Source organism: Ambystoma mexicanum, chromosome 3p (genome assembly GCF_040938575.1).
Source record: "Ambystoma mexicanum isolate Mex_15411 chromosome 3p, UKY_AmexF1_1, whole genome shotgun sequence".
NCBI classification, from domain to species: Eukaryota; Metazoa; Chordata; class Amphibia; order Caudata; family Ambystomatidae; genus Ambystoma; species Ambystoma mexicanum.
Window position 1 is genome coordinate 637620840 of NC_090925.1, and position 21237 is coordinate 637642076.

The 21237-nt window shown below is 45.4% G+C and overlaps 1 protein-coding gene across 2 annotated transcripts in view; it reads left to right on the top strand.

Annotated features, from left to right (window-relative positions):
• PCYOX1L (prenylcysteine oxidase 1 like) overlaps nt 1-19514 on the top strand; it is a 241703-nt gene extending 222189 nt beyond the window's left edge. The window contains exon 6 of one of the 2 annotated variants that reach the window (XM_069651394.1): nt 16593-19514. In XM_069651394.1, coding sequence (XP_069507495.1) covers nt 16593-17248 — 656 coding nt within the window. In that variant the 3' untranslated portion in view covers nt 17249-19514. Of the gene's footprint in view, nt 1-16589 lie in introns of both variants that reach the window. The other variant, XM_069651393.1, reaches the window with a different exon arrangement.
• The last annotated feature ends 1723 nt before the right edge of the window (nt 19515-21237 follow it).

Genomic DNA, 21237 nt, shown 5'->3' on the forward strand with positions numbered 1-21237 from the left:
ACTTCTATTAAAAAACTATAAACTGTTACAATATGCCAACAGCTATATAACTGCCCCAAGATTCTACAACAACTAAACAGATAAATGAATACCACTAAATTATATCAAACAATAAACAGTTAGAAAACGCCAACTGGTGTCTAACTACCCCAAGATTTTCAATAACCAAACAGATAAATCAATACCACTACATTATAACAAAACATAGACAGTTAGAATACGCCAACTGGTATCTAACTACCCCAAAATGTTACAATATCCAATCAGATAAATCAATACCACTATATTATAACAAAAAATAGACCGTTAGAATATGTCAACAGGTATCTAACTGCTCCAAAAATCTGCAACAAGCCAATATATAGAGCATTAGCCAGAAGTGAACACCAAAAACAAACAAACAAATAGACTGTAGCATAACAAAAAAAGGTTTGTTTTTTTTAGCCAACATGGATTTTTTTTCTCCCACAGACCCAATGATTTTAGCAACAAACACTGAAACTGAGCAAATTGCACAGTACACTGGTTTGTAATCTACTAAATATGAGGGTAAAAAAAATGTTGATTATTCAATGTTATAAATTGTTACAAAATACCAATACTAACATGATCTTTTCTTTTATCACAGAAATAAACAAGAAATACATGTACTCCAGTTACTAAACCAAACAGTAAGTATATTATATTAAGTACAACCATCACAGCAAATCACACCCATAGTGACTTATAACTTTGCTGCTTATAAATTTGATCTTGTCCATGCTCCCAGGACTCTATGCCCTGGCCACAACCACCGCAGCATATCACATCCATAGAGTCAAACATTTTAACTATGCCATATTGACACTTTTAATGTCCGCGGACATGATGAGTGTTCTTAGAACAGTTTCAACTTGCCTACGAACAGTACGGACAGGCATAGCGTCCTCAGGACACCCCCATTTTGTTTATTTACGAACATCCCAGGACACATAATGTGTTCTAAGAACACTTTCATCTTGCCAGCGAACTATACGGACAGCGTTCTCGGGACACCCCCATTTCATCCATTGACGAACATTTCAAGACACTGCATGTGTTCTTAGAACAGTTTCAACTTGCCTGCGAACAGTACGTACAGGCATACCGTCCGCAGGACACCCCCATTTTGTTTATTGACGAACATCCCAGGACACATGATGTGTTCTTAGAACAGATTCAACTTGCCTGCGAACAAAACAGACAGGCTTACTGTCCTCAGAACACACCCATTTCGTTTATTTACAAACATCCCAGGACACTTCATGTGTTCTTAGAACAATTTGAACTTGCTTGCGAACAAAACAGACAGGCTTACTGTCCTCAGAACACACCCATTTCGTTTATTTAGAACATTTGAGAACATCTGCGTTGTCCGCGGACAAAGCGAACACAACAGGGGGGTCTACCACCTAAATAAATACAACATTTAACCCATCTCTTACTCTCTCACCCTCCCCAAACACTTTTACACACCAACACACTCTACTAAATAGTCTTTTTTCCACCAAGTTTCACTGCGCTGTCCGCGAATCCAAGATGGCGGGCGTTCCCGAAAATCTGACGCGCTTCACGCTCTTCACCGTCCAATCAGCAAACACGTTGAATGTCCGCAGACATGGCGCAAGCCGGTTGACCAATCAGGACACTGTCTGCGGAGTGAACAGGCAAATGTGTCCGCGGACCGAACATAGATATCACTAATTTTTTGTGACCTACTTTTTGGTCATTTTTTAATAAACTACTGGACGGATTGTCACCAAATTTGCAAAAGTACGCTTTCGGGACCAAGCCGCTGCTCCTGGTCCAAATTTGGTGAAAATCCGTCCAGCGGTTTGGGCTGTAGGCGTGAGCAACGTTTTTTCCCCATTCAGTCTATGGGTAAAAAAGAAGTTTTGGGATCCCCCTATAACTTTGCCCCCCCTGGACCAAACCTCACCAAACTTTGCAAAAAAATTAAGAGTGACCTACAAACTTTGGTGAGGATTCGTCCAGGGGGAGCGAAGTTATAAGCTACCCAAAAAGGGCTCTTCCTATGGAAACAGCAACTTAACCATAACTATATATATATATATATATATATATATATATATATATATATATATGGGAGAGGGCTATGGGATATAATACAAGTATGGTGGGGGGCTGGTTCTCCCCCCCGCATGTGTATGTGGTGTAAAGGGGTTGGGGGAAAAAGTCAGAATTTACGGCCGTCAGACTCTTGGGGGTGGGGGGGTCGCAGTAATCACATAGTTCCAATTGTGGCTATCGCACAGCGCAGACACATTTCTTCCCAGCATGGAGGAGGTTTTTAAATTTGGCACCTATAACCGCTGTAATCCAGTGCCTTGTCAGGAAGAAGCTTTGCCACCTAACCTTTTGTATTTGGCAAATGGAAACCTTCAGTATCCCTCCATCAGTATGCATTTGTGAGCTATTGCGGGATACCAAATACTATACTAATCACATACATGTTATTTAAATAAGTATATCTGTAATTCATTTTTTTAGGGAGTTGAAAAAATATTATTTCCCCAGATGGAGCTCCACCTTGGAGGCGCAGTGTAGTTGCGGCCAGTGTGAGTTTATGCATAGGAGTAAGCTCATGTGCCCAGGGGTGTTGCTAGGTGTGGAAAAGATCCAGGGCTACACGAATGGTGGGACTAGCGGCACTTGGGTCTAGCTAGCATTTTGGTTGTAGCACCTGAGCTTCTATCTGGGGCTACAACCAAAAGATCCAGGGCTATAGCGCCCCCAGCCCACCCCTAGCAACACCTCTGCAAAAAGAATTTTTCCTCTGCCAGGATGGTGAGCGAAATCCAGGCTCTGAAGGCAGAGACCTTTATGGCCATCTTTAGGGCTATGTGGTGTCAAGAACTCCCAATTCTTTTCTTCTTGTGGTTGTCTATTTTGCATATCACGCACTTGAATATTGTTTTTTCAAAGTACTTCTAAACTATACAACTCGGTGTGAGTACTTCCTTTCCAAATTCGATCTGAAAGGGGAACAGGAATGTATTTTGAGATGATAAACTACTTTAAGCATGTCTGCCGACAGCTGGTTTCTTACAGCCCAGGCAGTATAGAGCATGGTTAAAGAAGGTGGTGTCTGGATGGCTAATTGCATTTCCTATGCTATGGGAGAGGGAGTCCGGCCCTTCAGATGGCCTCAGACCCCACAGTGTTATGACCACTGTGGAATCCACCCTAGGATCCTGAACCCAAGGAGGATCCTTTGCTGGAGAAGGACAAGTACCCTCATAGCTCTTTTTTCTAGTTGAAGGCTTAGCTTGTGCATGTAACTGAATTGGAGAGATCAACGACTCACTGGTTGATGAGCAGTTGGGACATTGCAAGCTCTACCGGATGTAGAAAATCATTGAAGTAACCACGCCTTTTAGTGGGGGAGTTAAAGCATGCCACCTTCTGTCCCGATTGGAACTTAAACATTTTTTTTTAAAAAATAGATGAATTCAAATGGATAACCTTTTTGGAGGTCCAGCTTGGCAACCAGAGACTCTTAGATTATGAATCTGGTCAGGATACCTATAGCAGAGATCTACAGTTACAGGTAAGTACTTTTATCCAATGTGTTTCCATCACAATTTTGGCTGGACCCACTTCCTGTCCAGTAGACCCCTCTTCACAGAATTATATTGGCAGAAAACTTTTAGTTCTTTTCGCCCAACATTAATAAATACAAATGTCTATTTTTGTGTGCCTAGAAACATGACATTCAGCTGGCAATAAGTCTAAAAGAAGATAAGGGTGAAGGTCCAGTTTTCTATGTAGGACTCGATACACAAAAAGCCACATGTTTCTAAATGCTGCTGTTTTGGAACATATGGAAACTGAGACGCCGGGATTAGCAGTGATTTGCCCAATTTTGATTTTGGTATCAGAGATTTCTGGGGTGGGGAGGGAGGTGAAGGGGGCTGAGGGATTTTGAAGAAATCCTGCTAGAGAAGGTGGGGCTGGGGGCAAAGTAATGTTATTTTTCGCTTTTTGTGGGCTGCCTAAAATCGCTGAAAATAATTGGTTTTATTGTTAGACGACCTACAAAAAGCAAAAATATGACATAGAACCTTAGAATGACCGGCTTGCTTCTGGAAAGGAGCGCGGCCCTTCAAGGCCCAAGAGTGGATTTAGGAAGGCCATCGCACCCCAGCTCCACTTGAGTCAAGACCAGTGACTGCGCCCCGCTAAGACATTTTTCGTGTTCCAAAGTAGGGCATTCTGTCATTTAAGTTTCGATTTGCGGTAATTCTACCCATTCATGTCACTGAATTCTTTCGCTGCTTTACTTCATGTATATTGTTGTCGTTGGATGTCGAACCCCGGGCTATAAATCCCCTGGAGATCTAAACCTGCCCCCATCCAACGTGCGCTATTGGGGCTCATTCCTTGAGTGCCTTTGGAGGTCCACCCAAAAGGAAAACCGTCTGCCATATGAGCAGTAATCATCAAACTACAGCATAAACAAAATAGAAAAATGAAGAAAAAAACATGAGATATACCCAAATGACAGTCATTTTTGGGGTTGCTGACTTGCTGGACATTACGATATTGGAGAAGGACTATTGAGTGTAGTTACTTTGGTTGTCCTAGAGACCTTAGGGTTGTTAAAGACTGACAGCCTGTGCAGATTTTATCATAGTTATAGTTCCTGACGATATTATTTTCGAGTAAAAGTGTAGCGCTAATTATAATTGTGACATGAATTTCTCTGAGCAAAGTTGGTATTCATGTTAGCCTTAGGCGGGCACAATACTGGCTCCAAGAGAATGAGTAATGGTTGGGATGATTGGAAGAAATTTGTTGTTTGAGTCTTCTGTAGCACGACTTCTGTCATTTCCACGGCCTCCTTGTGCTTTAGGACCTTTAAAGGAATAGTACGCTCAAAAATATTATTGTCCCAACAGATGGGCAATAATGAAAAACATGCATTAAATATCATTTAAATGAAAGTTCCTATGTAAAGTTTTGAGCAAACAAGGCTCAACGGGTTTACATGTGAGCATCCATTTTGCCATTTCAGGCAGCCTCCTCCGCTCATGTTAAGCTCTGCCCTGGCGGCACTAAACAAGCAGCAAAAGCCCCCTACTGGGAGCTTTTGCTTACTGCAGCCAGAGCAGAGCTATACATGAGCTTGGGAGGCTACCTTTCATTTTACGTTTTAGGTGCTCCCGAAGCCCCGGCAAGCACAGAAAACGTAAAATGAAAGGCAGAAAGCCAAAGGTGCAGCATTTATAAATACAACGTTGTTGTATTTGTGATTTCCATGGTTGGAAAACCACAACAATCACAAATACAACAACGTTGTATTTCTGACTGCGGCGGCTTTCGCTTTGAATCTCCTGGTCTCCCCCGGGTTCTTGGGCTCCGGGAAACATAGAAAGAAAACCACAGAATTTTTAAATACAACAACGTTGTGTTTAGGTTTGCTGTGGCTTCAGCTTTGAGTCTCCTGGGCTCCCACGACCCGGGGGAGCCAAGGAGACTCAAAAACTCCTACGCTATCCCTCTCATTGCAATAAACAATAATAAAGTTTGGGTTCTGATCGTGACCCAGGAGAATGACTCCCTTCTTCTGGATGCAAAGTATCTCCGAGATGCCAAGTCTTCTCAAAGTAAAAGTTCCAAGCTTTTTGTAACAAACCGTTCTTCAGGATCCTCGTGGGACTAGGAAAATGACGCCCTTCTCCTAGCTGGTTCCCCAATGTTCCTTATAGTTTTCAACAAAATGTGTAGTTCCTTCAAGGAAGTCTCAACACATTTCATTTTCTTTATACTCGTTATCCTGCCCACACTCGGATGACAAAGATGCGTGCTGAGTCCCTCTCGACTCTCCAGCACCAAACACTTGTGGAACTGCTCAGGGAATTGTGCTTCAAAGTGATTCACTACTTCATCTGCTTCTTCCTGATTTAAAGTCTCGAGTCTTAGCAGCCCCCTCTCGGACTTGTACTTGTTCCCGTTACCTTCTCCCAGGGAACTCTTCACTGACTTAGCCAAGGGTCACGGGTCTACTCTCTCTGCTTCAACTTCTTCTTTCACGCTACTTCTGCATCTTGCTTTTCTCCGCTACAAATTACTGTTGGCGGTCTTGACACTGTTGTTGGACCACTCGGTCAATCCATGACAGGTCAGGCCACCACCACAGTCTCTTGTACTCTGCACATACGCCTATGCGACACTGCTGTAGGATACGATAGGTGGTCTCGGCACCATTGTCAGACCGATTGTCCACCTAGAGGTCACGCCACCCACTTTCCGTCTCTGCAGGTCTACTGCGCCGGTTCCCAACTGACTCGCAAGACTCGCATCACGCTGTTCATCTCTTTAACTTTAGAGACGTGCCTTGCTGCAGTCTCTCGAAAGCCTGCGTTGGCCATTACGGGGTCGATGCGGCCTCCTCGCTCGCCGGGTTCTCCTTCTGGATGTACAGCAGCTTCAGCATACCAGTACTGCACGGGCCATTGCTGGACAGGTCAGAAGAGGACGCAGAACCCAGTCCTTTGCTGTTCATTTTAAATAGCAGGGATGGCCCCAACGTAACATTTGTCCAATTGACAGCAGCTAATCGAGCAGCTCTTCTTTGTCCCAGCACATATTATATAAAAGTGATTTGATATTTTATAATGACACATAGTTTTGGATGTGAGCTTATGTGTAGAGGATTCCGGTATTAACATTATCCTGCAGGGTTGGGGTTTAAAGGAGCTCTGTCTCCCTGTCTCGTCCTTATCCCCAGGAGGGGAGTTCCTCTCCATGTGGTCATCCTGCATGGTACCACCTCTACGGGGACTGTTGGTTACCGACCTCACCTCCCTAGCCTTACGGAAAGGGGCTCCCCTTTGCGGAGAAGTGACGCTATCTGGAGGATTGTCACATTAGGTGCAGAAGGATCTCAGTGTTGAAGTGGGCAGATCTTTAGCAACTGGGATCTCTGCACACACACTGCTACAGACCTGTTTGGTGAGGGCACTTAATTGCTAATATGTCTTGTATTTATTTTTATTTATAAAGCGCTTACCCCTAAGCACTGTAGAATAAGATAAGCAGTACAATAACCAGCGAAAATGGTAAAAATCAACAAATCACAGTAGGCCAGAAATCAAAATAAGATGAGTTTTCAAGTGAGAGTGTAACTGCGGAATAGAGGGTAAAGAATGGACAGAAAGTGGAAGAGAGTTCCAATTCTTGGGGCAAAAAGTGAGAAAGCGCGGAAACGGACTGTGCAGATGGTGGTCGGGACAAGGAGATAAGAAAGAGAGATTCAGAAAAAAGGGATGGAGGAGGGTAAACAGAGGTGAGTGAGGACAGATAGGGTGGAGCAAGGCCGTAAAGACATTTCAATAGAAGACAAAGGTCCTCATTACGACCCGTGCGGAATGGGTTAACGGGTTCCGCTAATGGATGCGGACCCGTTAACACCATTCCGCACGATTACGAGGTCCCCTTGCGGGACCCGGTAAGGACGCCTGGCAAAACCAGGCGTCATTACCGGGTCCTGCGAGGGGACCAGGGAGCTAACAAAGGGCCAGTCGTAATCGGCCCGTTGTTAGCTCCCTCACCCATTCCCATTGAGCCCTATTGGGGCTCAAATGGGAATGGGGAAGGTCCGGGCCGGGTTCCCTTAGGGAGGAATTACCGGGCCATCTGAACTCGGAATGGCCCGGTAATTCCCCATTCAGGGAACCCAGTAAAGGAGCCCGGTTTGGCGGCAGACGTGGAGCTAATTGCTCCATGGCTACTGCCAAACTCGTAATGAGGACCAAAGAAAATGGGAAGGAAGGCGGGATTCAAAGGCCGAAACATATCTGTGGATGCTCTTGGTCTTGTGCAGAAGGGATGTGACCAAGCCTGATTTGCATATGGTCTTTTCCCTTCTTTATTGGCTTGGCAGTCTGAAAAAACAATGGTCTGGAGGGTTGCCCTGAGTAATGCCAGTGGTTATGATTAATTGAAAAGCTTCCAGCCATCACCTTTTGATTTTACCCAGGGATTCAAAGGAGAGCCAGGGCAACGAGTGGAGAGCACAGAAATAGTGTGCCGGGGAGGGAAAGAGAGGGCAGTACGAACAGAGAAGTGCTATATAGAGCAAAGTGGATCTACACGAAAAGTGAAGGGAGGAGCCGGAAAAGGCGACTGAATACGAGTGGAGACACCGGGATCTTAGCAGCGGTAATAGAGAGGACGGGTCTGGTTTTACGGTTATCGAAGAGTCTTGGGTGGGAGATGCCCACTCCTTAATGGAAAGTAAAACATTCCCCCACAGGGACAAAGTGAATTCAGATCTTCAGAAGCACAAGTATTGGATTCTTTATTGAATAGATCAATGCCTGTTGATCTGATTTGGCTCGCTACATGCAGCAATTGTGAATGTCTGTCTTATGCTATTTTCACTTAAAAAATGAAATCATATGCACAGTGATTTCGTTTTATTAGTCAACATACCGTTAAGGGGATTAAAGGACTATCCGGTAACTGCTTTAGTTCTTAGCGGTCTGTGCCCATTCTCCTATAAACTCCCAGGTAAAGACAATGGTGCTTGTTTGTCTCACCCAATAGTAGGAATAGTAGGAATAGTACAATTGCCCCTTTTAAAGGGATGGCCTCCGCAGGTTTCGTGCTCAAGACTTGCTGGGACCACACTAGGAAAGAAACTGATGGGGGCTGCTTTTTTGATGCCTCTGAACAGTCTGACTTGGGGAACATAATCTTCGGCCCTTGAGGCACTTTGAGTAGTGCACATTGAAAACTGAAACACTTCTAGGCGCTTAGCTGAATTTGGGATTGTGTTTCGTGCACATGACATGTGCGGTGTTCAGAAATCTTGAAGAAAACTGAATGGCCCACGTGGTTGTATCCAATGCTCTCACCAACTGTCCAAAACTTGTGTTTGCATTAGAAAAGCAATTTGTCTACCTTCCTGTTATCTCATTGGCACCCAACTTGCATCACAAAGTTTCACTGAAGCAATTGAAGTTTTCTGTTTCCAAAAATAGTCCACTTTTTGTACTCACTAGCTCCACAGGACTCGTGTCTTGAAAACTGGAAGCAATACTCCACATGGACTCTCCAGAACTGGGCATGAGGTAAGGCTTCCGCAGCGAGAGCAACTGCTTCAGATATACTCTCCAGAACTGGGCACGATGTAAGGCTTCCACAGCGAGAGCGACTGCTCCAACTGGGCTCCCCAGAACTGGGAAATGGGTAAGGCTTCTACAGCGAGAGCGACCGGGGCATGAGGTAAGGCTTCTGCATCGAGGGTGACTGCTCCAGATGGGCTCTCCAGAACTAGGCATGAGGTAAGGCGTCCGCAGCAAGAGCGACTGCTATAGATGGGCTCTCCAGAACTGTGCATGATGTACGACTTCCACAGCGAGAGCGACTGCTTCAGATGCACTCTCCAGAACTGGGCATGAGGTAACGCTTCCGCATTGATAGCAACTGCTCCAGATGCGCTCTCCAGAACAAAGTATGAAGTAAGGCTTCCACAGCAAGAGCGACTGCTATAGATGGGCTCTCCAGAACTGGGCATGATGTAAGGCTTCCAGAGCAAGAGCGACTGCTCCATTTGGGCTCTCCGGAACGGGGCATGATGTAAGGCTTCCACAGCGAGAGCGACTGCTCCATATGGGCTCTCCAGAACTGAGCATGAGGTAAGGCTTCTGCAGCGAGAGTGACTGCTATAGAGGGCCTCTCCAGAACTGGGCATGAGGTAAGGCTTTTGCAGCGAGAGCGAATGCTCCAGATGGTCTCTCCAGTACTGGGCATAATGTAAGGCTTCCACAGCGAGAGCGACTGCTGCAGATGTGACTTCCAAATCATGCACAATATTCCAAATGTCGCCTGCAGAATGCTATGCAGTACTCCTAACAGCCCAGATATGCCGCTCCAAGACTAGACAATGTTTTATGTCAGACTTTACTGTTGCGTTGCACAGTAGTAACAAAAAACCTCTTTAGGTACCGGCTATAGCTCTCCTTATGCACCCCGAAATTCCTTTTGCTCCCACTAAATTCCATGTCATATTATTTGGCCTTATTTGAAGTAATCCAGTATGAACCCTAGGTTCTGCTTCTTTTCGGCATTATCAATTAGGTGGTTCCATTAGTGCTGCCTATAAGCGGAAACTATTGGCATTGCAAGTGAAGATATGATAGAGATGGCATGTGAGGAGAGGACACACAGCCTGTGTCTGTTGGTGGCTTTTTACCCACCCAGTGACCGTCCATACCCTTGCCCTCCCATTGGCCATTCCCCATAGTGACCTTTGCTGCTACTGTCCCGGAACTGGGCTCGCTGTCCCAGCGACCCGGGAGCATTCTTCATTTAGAAACCTTGCCAGGGTTTTGAGGAGAGGGTCCGTAGACCGCCCGGTGAGCACACACACACTGGGTTTATGTTCCCAGTCCTTGAGGGTGCAGTGTACAAATATTCACATGTCTGAGGCCTCTGAATTTGAAGTGGCTACGCAGCGGTGTGTGGCGCCATCTGCTGGTAGAAATGAGCAAGATCTCCAGTCTACATGTAGTGTACATAAGAGATGGATTTCAAATCAATACTCGTTTACCGTCCATAGAGCTGGGAGAGCCAGGGAACTCTGGGGTGGGGCCAAGACTGGTGGGCCTGCCTGGCTCTAGGGGCCAATGTGGGGCGGGTCAAAGCTGCGTGGCGGCCGGGTGGGGTGGATGTGGAGTGTGCCCTAATAGCGTCACTGTGTTAAAGTTAATCTTAAAAATTGTGCCCTAATAGCGTCACTGTGTTAAAGTTGAACTTAGAAAGCGTACCCTAATTAGCGTCTCTGTGTCAATGTTAAATCTAGAAGATATTCCCAACATCAATGTCTGTGCCCTAATAGCGTCATTATCTTAAAGTTGAATCTAGAAAGTGTACCTAATAGCGTCACTGTGTTAAAGTTGAACTTAGAAAGTGTGCCCTATTAGCGTCACTGTGTTAAAGCTGAACTTAAAAATTGCACCCTTGTAGCATCTCTGTGTTAATGTTGAACCTCAACGGTATTCCCAACATCGAATGTGTGCCACCAGCATCACTATGTTAAAGTTCAACCTAGAAGTATCTCCTATTAGAGTCACTGTATTAGAGTTGAATTAAGATAGTATCACCAATAACATTGTATGTACCCTAATAGCGTCACTGTGTTAAAAGTTACATTTAGTAGGTAGATTGTGCCTAATTGCATACACTTCACTGATTACCACAATATCACACTACTACGCTTACTCTCTCCTATACACCACCATTCAACTAGAACACAGCAGTACTATGACACCTTCGGTAAAGCTGTTCTCATACTAACATGACCTATCAAACCACCCATCATCCTAATTAAACACAGCTAGCTAGCACACACCGGCTAGCTTAGGCGTCTCCTCAGGCCTAACGCAGCCATAACTCAGTCTGGTTGTCAACCCTCCAGACTGAACACATTCAACTGATCTCCTCAGCACCACACCTACCGCTAAGAAGCAGCTATCATGCAACAACGGCTGCGCACATACCTGGTGCGCCCACGCACTTTATGACTCCCTCTCTCTCTCAACTGACTTGAACTGTGGCTCCCGAGGGCGTTCAACCTACCAGCGCCTTGAGATCATATCATGTCAATGGTACATAAGGCACTATACAAATGCAAAATAACATAACATAACAAGGGTGGAGTAGGTTCTTTGCGACAGGGAAAGACGATTGTGGCACTGGAAGAGAGTGGGGCAGAGAACAAGGGGATGGTGGTGCTTTTGCGGGGGGGGGAGTGGGCAGTGTACAGCGCTGCTATTTTGGATATGGTGAGGAAGGGGGGCTGGAAAGAGTGGATTGGGTCACTTGAGGGGGGGGGGGACAGCATAGGTATTACTTTAGAATGGTGAGGGGAAGGGTGGGGAATATGAGAGATGGCCAGGGGAACAAGCACAAAGGGGCAAGGCAGGTGCTTAACCTTACTTTTAAAGTCGCCACCAGCCGCTACATCGTTGTACTGCTCCTGCCCGTTCCAGCCAATCGAGTGGCCGGGGCGGAACAGGAAGTCATCTGGCCCGAACAGGAAGTCAGGAGCATTTGAAAATACATTTTCACGGGTTTCGGGGCAGCAATTGGGGTTCGCATTCAGACCCTGCTCTTGGCAGGATCTGACATGAGAGCAGGGTCAGGCCAGAGCCGAATTTAGGTCTTGGCAGGATCTGACATGAGAGCAGGGTCAGGCCAGAGCCGAATTTAGGTCTGGGGCGGCCTGGCCCCCACCAAGCTGACCCTGCGCTTGTGTCCAATCAAAAGAATATGTTTAATTGTTCTAAACCGAGTAAATGTTAAAACAGTTTGGTGATTTAATTGCCACAATTCAATCGGAGATAACAGCCACACCTCTCAATTAATAGCCATATTCCATTACCGATTCTGTTGTAATGGAACCTTTCACTGTTTTTCCTACGTCCAAGGTTCCACGTGCCAGTTTAGTTCGATGGTTTGGGGCTGAGAGCTGCAGGGTGCTGGGGGTCGTCAGCTAATGAACTAGTGCTTAACTCCCCTTATGTACTCTTCTAGCATGCCCGTGAACTTGCAGGTAGCGATGCGCATACGCAAAGGCGGTGATGTAGGCATCAGTCGACTCACCCACTCCTTGAGCCTTTGAAAAGTACCTTTCTAATACCACATTTGGCCTCTTTCCGAAACGCCCTTTAGGTTTTTTGAGTGCTGTCTCGTATGCGCTTACAACAGTTTATCCATCGCCAGCCCCGGGAACGCATACGTCTTCTCCAGGCAGGTGTCTAAACACATGTAGCCCTTCTGTCCCCAAACAGTTTAGTAATGCAGCTTCATTTTCATCATCAGAGTACTTGGCACCTCCTGCCCCCCCAGGTACACCTTAAAAGCGGCAATCCAGAGATTGCATGATGTGGGAGGTTCCCCTGGGCTAGGCATGAATGAAGGTTGAGGACGGGCATTGCTCTGCTGCATTATGGCATTGACAGCAGCAGGACCCCTGCTGGAGTGGGTGTTCCCTTAAATAAGGTTCAATTTGCACCAACAGTCAATTTGCTCTACAGGTCCTTGGGTGCCCTTTCTGTATTTGGGGTGTAGTTCCCTTCACTTGGGCGGGGGTTTTCTGCTGCCTATTCCCAGATCAGATTGCACTACACTTCATTTGTTTCTCTGCCAATCCCTATTGAGGTGCAGAGCCACGTATCTTCCACTCCGTCTCCCTTGTCGTTGCTGGATTGCTTATCCAGCTTCTTTGGTTGTCTTGGCAACCGCGGTGTGTGGGCCAAGTACATATGGCCTTTCCTCTAGCCTTTTCTGAGCATTGATAACGGCACAAGCACAGGGATTCCTTCTTCCTCCTTTTTTTTTCTTTTTGTTTTTTAGGTTTTTGAGTTGTGGGAAGACCCGTGGGGCGTTGCAAGAAGGGACAGGTTAGTCCCTCCATTTAGCTTGAGGTCTAAGGGTACATTTGGCACACAAAGGTCATTTGGGAAGGTCATTAACTAAGAGAAGGTTGCGGGATTCGTACTGGTGGCCGGGAATGGATGAGGAGGTTGAAGGGGTTGTGAAAGATTGCACAGCGTGCGCTGTAAGTGATAAAATTAAGGTACTCGGACTGCAGCCTGTGTATCCTGTGGACATATGGGTGCCATGGATGTGTCGTGGTTTTAGTTGATTATACCTCACGTTGGGTGGAAGCCCCCGCTTTGGAAACGGTCACTCATGGGAAGATTGTGTCTTTTTTGGGCAAAGTTTTTGACAGGGAAGGAGTGCCGGCACTATTGTTACTGATAACGGGGTGCAGTTTGAGTCGAGTTGTATACAGGATTTCCTGAGGAAGTTAGGAATGAGGCACCACAAGGCTGCTTTATATAAGCCATCCGCTAATGGTTTAATGGAGAGCATGAACCATTTTGTCAAGGGAGCTATTCAGTTGTCGGTGGCCAATGGTTTGATCTGGACCGAGCTGTTATCGGAGGCGTTGTCAGCATATGGGCATACTCCATCCGTTATTACAGGATATTCCCGTTTTGAACTTATGAGGGGGTAGGAAACCTGGTTCCAAGTTGAGAATTGCAGCGTTAGGTGGAGCTGTCTGCACCAATGTGGATATGGTTGATGTTTTGGAAAGGGTGCGCCTGTGACAGGAGAGCGTAAGAAAGGAGCAATTGGGTAGGATGCCCCTTGATCTGTTAGTGGGTGATCGTGTTCGGGTGAAAAATGGGGGCCTGTGTAAACATTGTTCCCCGTGTTGTAGTAAAGGGGGTACAGTGTATGTGGTACTGGTGACGGGTCGAGGTAGAGTAAAAGGAGGAATGTGGTACTTAAATGGGGTGCTGATTCTGGTCCAGTGGTTGCAGCTGAGGAATGTGTATGGGGACCTGGGGAAGGTGACGTCCCGTTTACCACAGGTATCAATATGGAGAGGAGAGAGGATGTTGGGTTGAGTGGAGGAGGAGTTGTGAATGGGCTGAAGGAGGGATTCTGGTTGGGTCTGAAGAAGGGGTTCCGGTTTCCACCCCGGTTCTGCAGGCCTATGAGTGTCAGTCTGATGAGTGTTTTGTTTCGGGTCACCTTATGAGAATTAGGCTTCCATCCATTAAGTTCAAGGACTATGTGCAGTGGGTGGGGGTCTAGGAAGGGAGGTACCATTTCCCAAAAGTAATGGTGTCCGAGAGTTGGTTCAGGGGTTGTGAGTTTGCATGTCCCTTATTGGGTGCTTGCGATTACGTTAGGAAGCGCCAGTGGGGCTTCCGGTGGGCTGGTAGACGTGGCCAACCTTATATTCTATTCATTGTTTACTGAGTAGGTTCTACTATGTGTGCTGTTCATTTTGCTGTGCGTTTGCAGTTCATAGTGCACATTCGTTGCTGTGTTTATATGTTTTCTTTTTCTACTGTTATTCTGTTTTCTATGGAAGGGAGAAGTGTTGTAATGGAAACTTGGATTGTTTACTTACGTCCAAGGTTTCCCGTTCCAATTCAGTTAGATGGTTTGGGGGTGAGAACTGCAGGACGCTGGGGTTGTCAGATAATAAACTAGTTCTTACCTCTACTTACGTACCGGCCCTCCTTTCGGATTGCTTCACAGAGACTATTGGTAAAGTGACTTTATCTCCTGGTCCGGAATATCAATCGGAGCAAAAGCTCCTTTGGGTCTGTCATGCTCGCGATCGCAGCTGCATCGCCACATTTAATATCCAGGAGGATGTTTCAAATCCCCACACCCTCTTTCCTGCAACGGAGGGGTCGAACTGGCAGCCACTGTCAAGTTAGAGTCCAGCTTTTATGTTGTCGATTTGTACCGGGTTTTATGACGGTTGGTCAAGTGGCACAGCGAGTAGAGCGCTTGCTTTGACATGTGTGCGGAGCCTGCTAATGCAGGTTCGGATCCCGGCAGGGCCAAACGCAGCCTTTCATCCTTCCGAGGTCGAGAAATGAGCACCACACACCGTGGGTAATAATAAGCAGCCCTCCTGAGGGTTCGTAGAGCTATATAAATGCCAAATTATTATTATTATTTTGATAATCTGGTCACTACTCCATTCCTACTGGCTACCTGCCCAAAACAACACGCGGTGGATCTTTTTAAGCAAGCTCTATTTTTTAGGGAATGTTATTTCAAAGTAGTAGTTTTCTGAAAGGTAACGACTTAATTGTAGCTGTAAAGCAACTCTTCAATTAATACAAATATTTAACCAAGATTGCCTTTAGCCACTTAATTTATAAGCGATTTCTGTCATTGCATCTGTTCTTGCACTTAATTCCTGTTAAAAACGAGCATTGGCAAAGCCAACAGTTTTGGCTCTTATAGACATTAGGCATGGTCATAAACTGCCCAGGTACTAACACCATTTGCCAGTGCTGTCTTCTTATGGCCAGGCAGAATGTGGAATCTGACACGGATGATGCTGGAGGCTCCCGAGCATAGGTTGCTTAGCCTTTATTTACAGGATTACTTCTTAGATTTCCTTCTTAACCATTAGAACACATGTAAGGAAAGAAGACCCCCACCGACCACCTCTCCCAACCTGGCTCACCCCCAACTGATGCACACAGAGACCATTGATGGTAACTAGCAGGGCGGGCAAACGGGACACAGGGCATCTTCCTTTCTTACAACAAACAAATACAAAGGCAGACAGAACATAACTCAGAACCATCATGGCAGAGCCTTGGAAATGTGTATACCATGCTTCGACAAATTGCCAATGTTTGTTATACCGCTGTCATGTTTTATCAATCCTCAAGGTTAATGTGATCCTATTGATACAACGGTGCCACCTTGTTATGGATGATGATATTAATAATGTCTTTGGGAGGAGGCTACCAAGTGTGTTTTCTCTTGATTCTGGTATTGGGCACATTTCCACAGTGGTATCTGTTTGGGGTGTGATGGAAGGCAAGCAAATGTTATTTCAAGGACACAAACGGTGTGGGTGTGGTTGAGTGGTTTCTAGTAGTCCAAGAGCCACGCTAGCATTGGTCGGAACCTGTGAGTTACAGTTTGGCTGAAAGACAACTAATCGAGCACGCTGCTTCATTTTGTAACTTTGTCTTTTCCAGAAGGCAAGACTCTGTACCAGGTGAAGCACCAAGCCAATGATGAACATGCCTCCGATTTCTATGACATGGTGATCATCGCCACACCGTTACACCAAGAGAAGGGCAACATCACCTTCCGGAACTTTGATCCAGCAGTCGGCGAAGGCCCTGGCTCCTACCACCACATTGTATCCTCAGTCATCCACGGCTACCTTAATGCCTCCTACTTTGGTTTCCCTGATCCCAAGCTCTTCCCCTTCGCCAGCATTCTCGCCACTGACAACCCTGGCCTCTTCTTTAACAGTCTGGACAACATCTGCCCTGTTAATGTGTCAGCCGGCTTCCGCCGGAAGCAGCCACAAGAGGCAGCTGTCTGGAAGGTGCTGTCGCAGCAACCGCTGGACAAGCAGCAGCTCAAGACCCTCTTCCGCTCGTACTATTCTGTGCAAACCACAGAGTGGCTGGCGTATCCTCAGTATGGCTCATCCAACACAGTGCCCCCAATTGTCCTGCATGACAATCTCTTCTACCTAAGCAGCATTGAGTGGGCTGCCAGCTCTGTGGAAATGAGTGCCGTGGCTGCCAAGAATGTGGCATTGCTGGCTTACAACCGTTGGTTCCAGCACCTGGACAAGATAGACCAGAAGGACCTGATGCAGAAAGTGAAGACTGAGCTCTGACCTGGGGGTGGAGGGGCAAGTGACGCGACTACTGGTAGGGACCAGAGGCTGAGCTGTTAAGATGAACTGAGTCCTATCCTTATTTATTACCCGTGGATGCCTTATTCTCCACTAGGATTCAGCCAAGACAATGAGGAACATTTGTGCTATTTGGCACTGGGAGAGACCAGACACACTACAGGGTAAACTTACTGTTTTTTTAGGTAGACTCTAGCCCCCCAATATGTTGTTACTGGTGGAGGTTGACCGAATGCTTGCGCTCTGTGGAACACTTTTCTTTTCTTTTTTTTTTATTCTTTGGGCGAGAAGTTTACAAAATTAATAATCTTTAGACATCAAGTTAATACTGTGTAGCACCCTTAAGGCCGGGCTATGATCATTTTGAACACAAATGCTTCTACTTGTAATCGGAATACTCTGATTTTGGGTTTCATGATTCACAGCAGGAAGCTGCTGACATCAATGGTCTGGCTTCTGCTTTGAAAATGGTGTGCATGTACCTGTTGAGGACCCACCTGGTGGGCTGGGGTGCCGTCTTTCAGAGCTTTTCTATTTTGAATTGCCCTACCTTACGTCCCGCTTAGCCATCTTGAACTGGAAGATGGTCAGTAGCGCCCCATGAAGGCAAACGCTTCATCTTCATGCATCTACATCCTGTTTTAGGGTAGAGCAGGGGGTTCTGTCCAGGGCTTTAAAAGGTCTGAGGTGCCCCAGGGCCCGGCTAAATATAGATTTAAATGTCCCCTCTACCCTGGGCCCACTCCCACAGGCCATGGTCATATTCACCTCTCCTCTGATAATGCTGCCTTCTAGTCCCGCAATACAAAAAAGCACCCAGCTACTATTTGGGGAATGAAAGACCACTGAACGTTATTACCACCTATTCCCAAATCCAGAAAGATTTTAAATCGTATTTTATAATTACTTTAATACTATATGTAATAACTAATGCATCAAAATACATTTATGTTCAAATCCACCAGTCAGAGGCACAAACAGGCACTTTGTACTCCATTTCATGCATTGGTATATTCTGGAAAATGTGACTTATATTCGTGTGCCTTAATCCACTTACTTTGTGAAGAGTCATTTTTCAAATGATTCTAAAAAGGATTTGCACAGTAACAAGGCCCTGCAGGTTTAGGTCTTCTTCATGCACCCTCCCTATTTTCCGTCCATCGTGATCCAGCAAGGTTTTGTTGGGTGGACGTGTAACTCCAACATGTTTCGGTCCTCCAACTATTCCGGGACCTTCTTTCTTCATGAGCATGGCATAAATGCATCAGAGCACTGAACAATCAACCTATACAACATAAAAAAAATCATAAACATACAAAATTAAAAATAGCATAAAACGAGATAACTAAAAACCCAAAAAATGTAAGCTAAACTAAAGCACAGCTCAACCACCAATAGCTTACGGAATAGTTTGAATTTACAGGTAAATTGGAGGGGAGAGAGTTTCAGCATGAGACCCCGGCTCCAGAAAAAGACGTCTTCATTGAAGAGTAGCAGACAGATCCCCCAACTGTGAAGCCCTTTAGATCCCCCCCAAAATGACTAGTTAATCTACCAAGTAGCTGGTAGATTGTATGAACAACTTTGCAAGGCAAGCCAATTTAAAAGAAATCCTGGCGTCCAAAGGAAATCCGTCAAGACTTCAAAATGGAGGAAATTCGGCTGAACTGTCTTGCACCAGCATTCAACCGGAGCAGCAGCATGAACACCGCTCTCAAGGGGACAAGTAGACTGTGAGAGAAAAGTAAAGATTGAACTAAGACACGAAAATGAGTGGTGGGCAAATCAAAATGTCTTGGGAGCAGCCATTTTCTTTTATGATCTGAGTACACACCCGAGACGGTTGTTTGCATCTCAGCCTGACTCTTCTGTTGGCAACTGATTCAGGGAACGTCTGAGCTTATTGAAAATGTAGACTGCACCCCAATTCCTTACTATTTAACACATAGAAGATATAAGCCCTTGTATAAGGACATTTTATATAGACCCATACACACCCCTTCTGATAGTCCATTCTAGTATGGGGTGTAAATACACTTTGTTTGCATCATGTCATAGCGCCCTCGTCTGTTGAGTTTAAGGACTTCTATTATTTCTCACCTTGGCGCACAATGCTGAGAGAAATCGTCTAGTATTTCTCTAGGGGGACTGAAATCTCACTTCAGTTTCTGAGAGTTAATATCCAGCCATGTTATTGGTTTATATAAGACTTGAAAAATCGATAATAAAATGGATTAATTACAGTGAATTTTGTTTATAAAATAAAAAAAAATGTCATGTTGAATGTAGGTTTAAGGACATACCTGGATTATAAAGGTAAAGGGGTTGCTTGGGTTAGGACAGGGAAAGGGTGTATGGGTGGCGGGGAGCGTAAGGGATTTGTTTCCTAAATTACTTTTTAAAAAAATCGAAGAAAAGTGACGTTTTGTAAAATGATTTATGGCCGACCCGGCAGAATATGCATTATTATTTGCCATATTACTCCCACATAATCCACTGGATGATAATCTATGAAATACGATTAACACTATTTAGTTTACAATTCAACTGCAAAAGGGAATATAAATAAATTGGTCATAGGATGTTGGCTGTGACAGTAGGGTGACATTTATGGGCGTTGTAAAATGCTTACAAAAGTGAAATCATTGTCTTAGAAACCATGTTTTTTTCTGCAGGATTTATTTATAAAGGTATTTTTTTGGTCGATGGCAAGAAATATAACCCTTCTGGGATATTGCCACCCCATGCTGCCTTCTAATTAACCCCTTTCGCTCTCCCATTCTGTTTGGGAAACTAGATGGAAAAAGAGGATACATAGTGTGTGTATAACGTTTGTTGAATTGTGCTGCTGTGACTGCTGTCCAAGCCCTGGGACTTGTGCATGCCGCTGTTTGTTGTCTAGCCTGGTATGCTTGGCCATTTCCTTGTCTGGATGGTTGCACTTGTGGCGCCTTGTCTCCGTGCACTGAACCCTGTCAGCGTGTGTGTAATCCTATGCTCCTCCATATAATGAAACGTCCTTCCTTGCTTCCCAATCCCAATCTAGGGGACGAGGAATCGCTTCCATGTGATAATGTAGCCTGGAAAAAGTCGCCAGGTATGCAACTTTTTTTGCCTGACCCCTAAAATACTTCCCCAAATATTCTAGGAGGGGTATATTTTTATATCATTAATTCTAACCCTAGAATATTTGGGGAAAGTGTTTGATTTTACTGAAGGTGCATTGTTTAAGTGTCACCCCCGGCAGCAATTTTCTAGGTGACTTTATCACTGAACACTGAGGAATCCTATATTAGCTCAGCGGCTGAATGAATACATGTTCAGATCCCTGCAGGGGGTGGCATCTTGAAGCTGGATTCAACTAGCCTGTGTATGAAGCATTTCGTTTATTTTTATTGTTTGAATGCACTTAGGTTACAACTCTTCACTCTGTCACCAGATGTGCTTAAGCCTGTGGGGCGTATTCCCTAAACCAATGTGCTTGTCTACTCCTTCAGCTAAAAAGAAGCTGAGCCATATAGACAGGGTGTGCGTGTGCCCTACACACATGAAGGCCAAACAAAACCAATGATGGCCCCCGCATTGAACACTTCTCGACATGTGCTGCGGAAGGAAACCATTAGCGAACCCCCCATGAAAATGCCCTATGCCACGGAGATTACTTTTCCCACTAAAATAGTCCTAGAATCTCATTGAGCTGATCATTAAACCAGGAAGCCCCTTTATTTGATAGCCAGGAGTGCATGTCTTCATTGCCACTAGTATCATGGAGCGCAGCTTCATATGCACTTAATGTACTCCTCACAGGGTGAGTGGAGTGCATTGCTTGTATTAACCGTAAATAACTCTCAATGTTTGCAGATGATCACCGGTGCATACGGAGCCAAGCTTCTCCTAGGTAGTACAGTGCCATTCTATGGACTCATTGAGAGCATTTTGGTGGCTCTCCATCTTGACAATAGTCTCTTGTT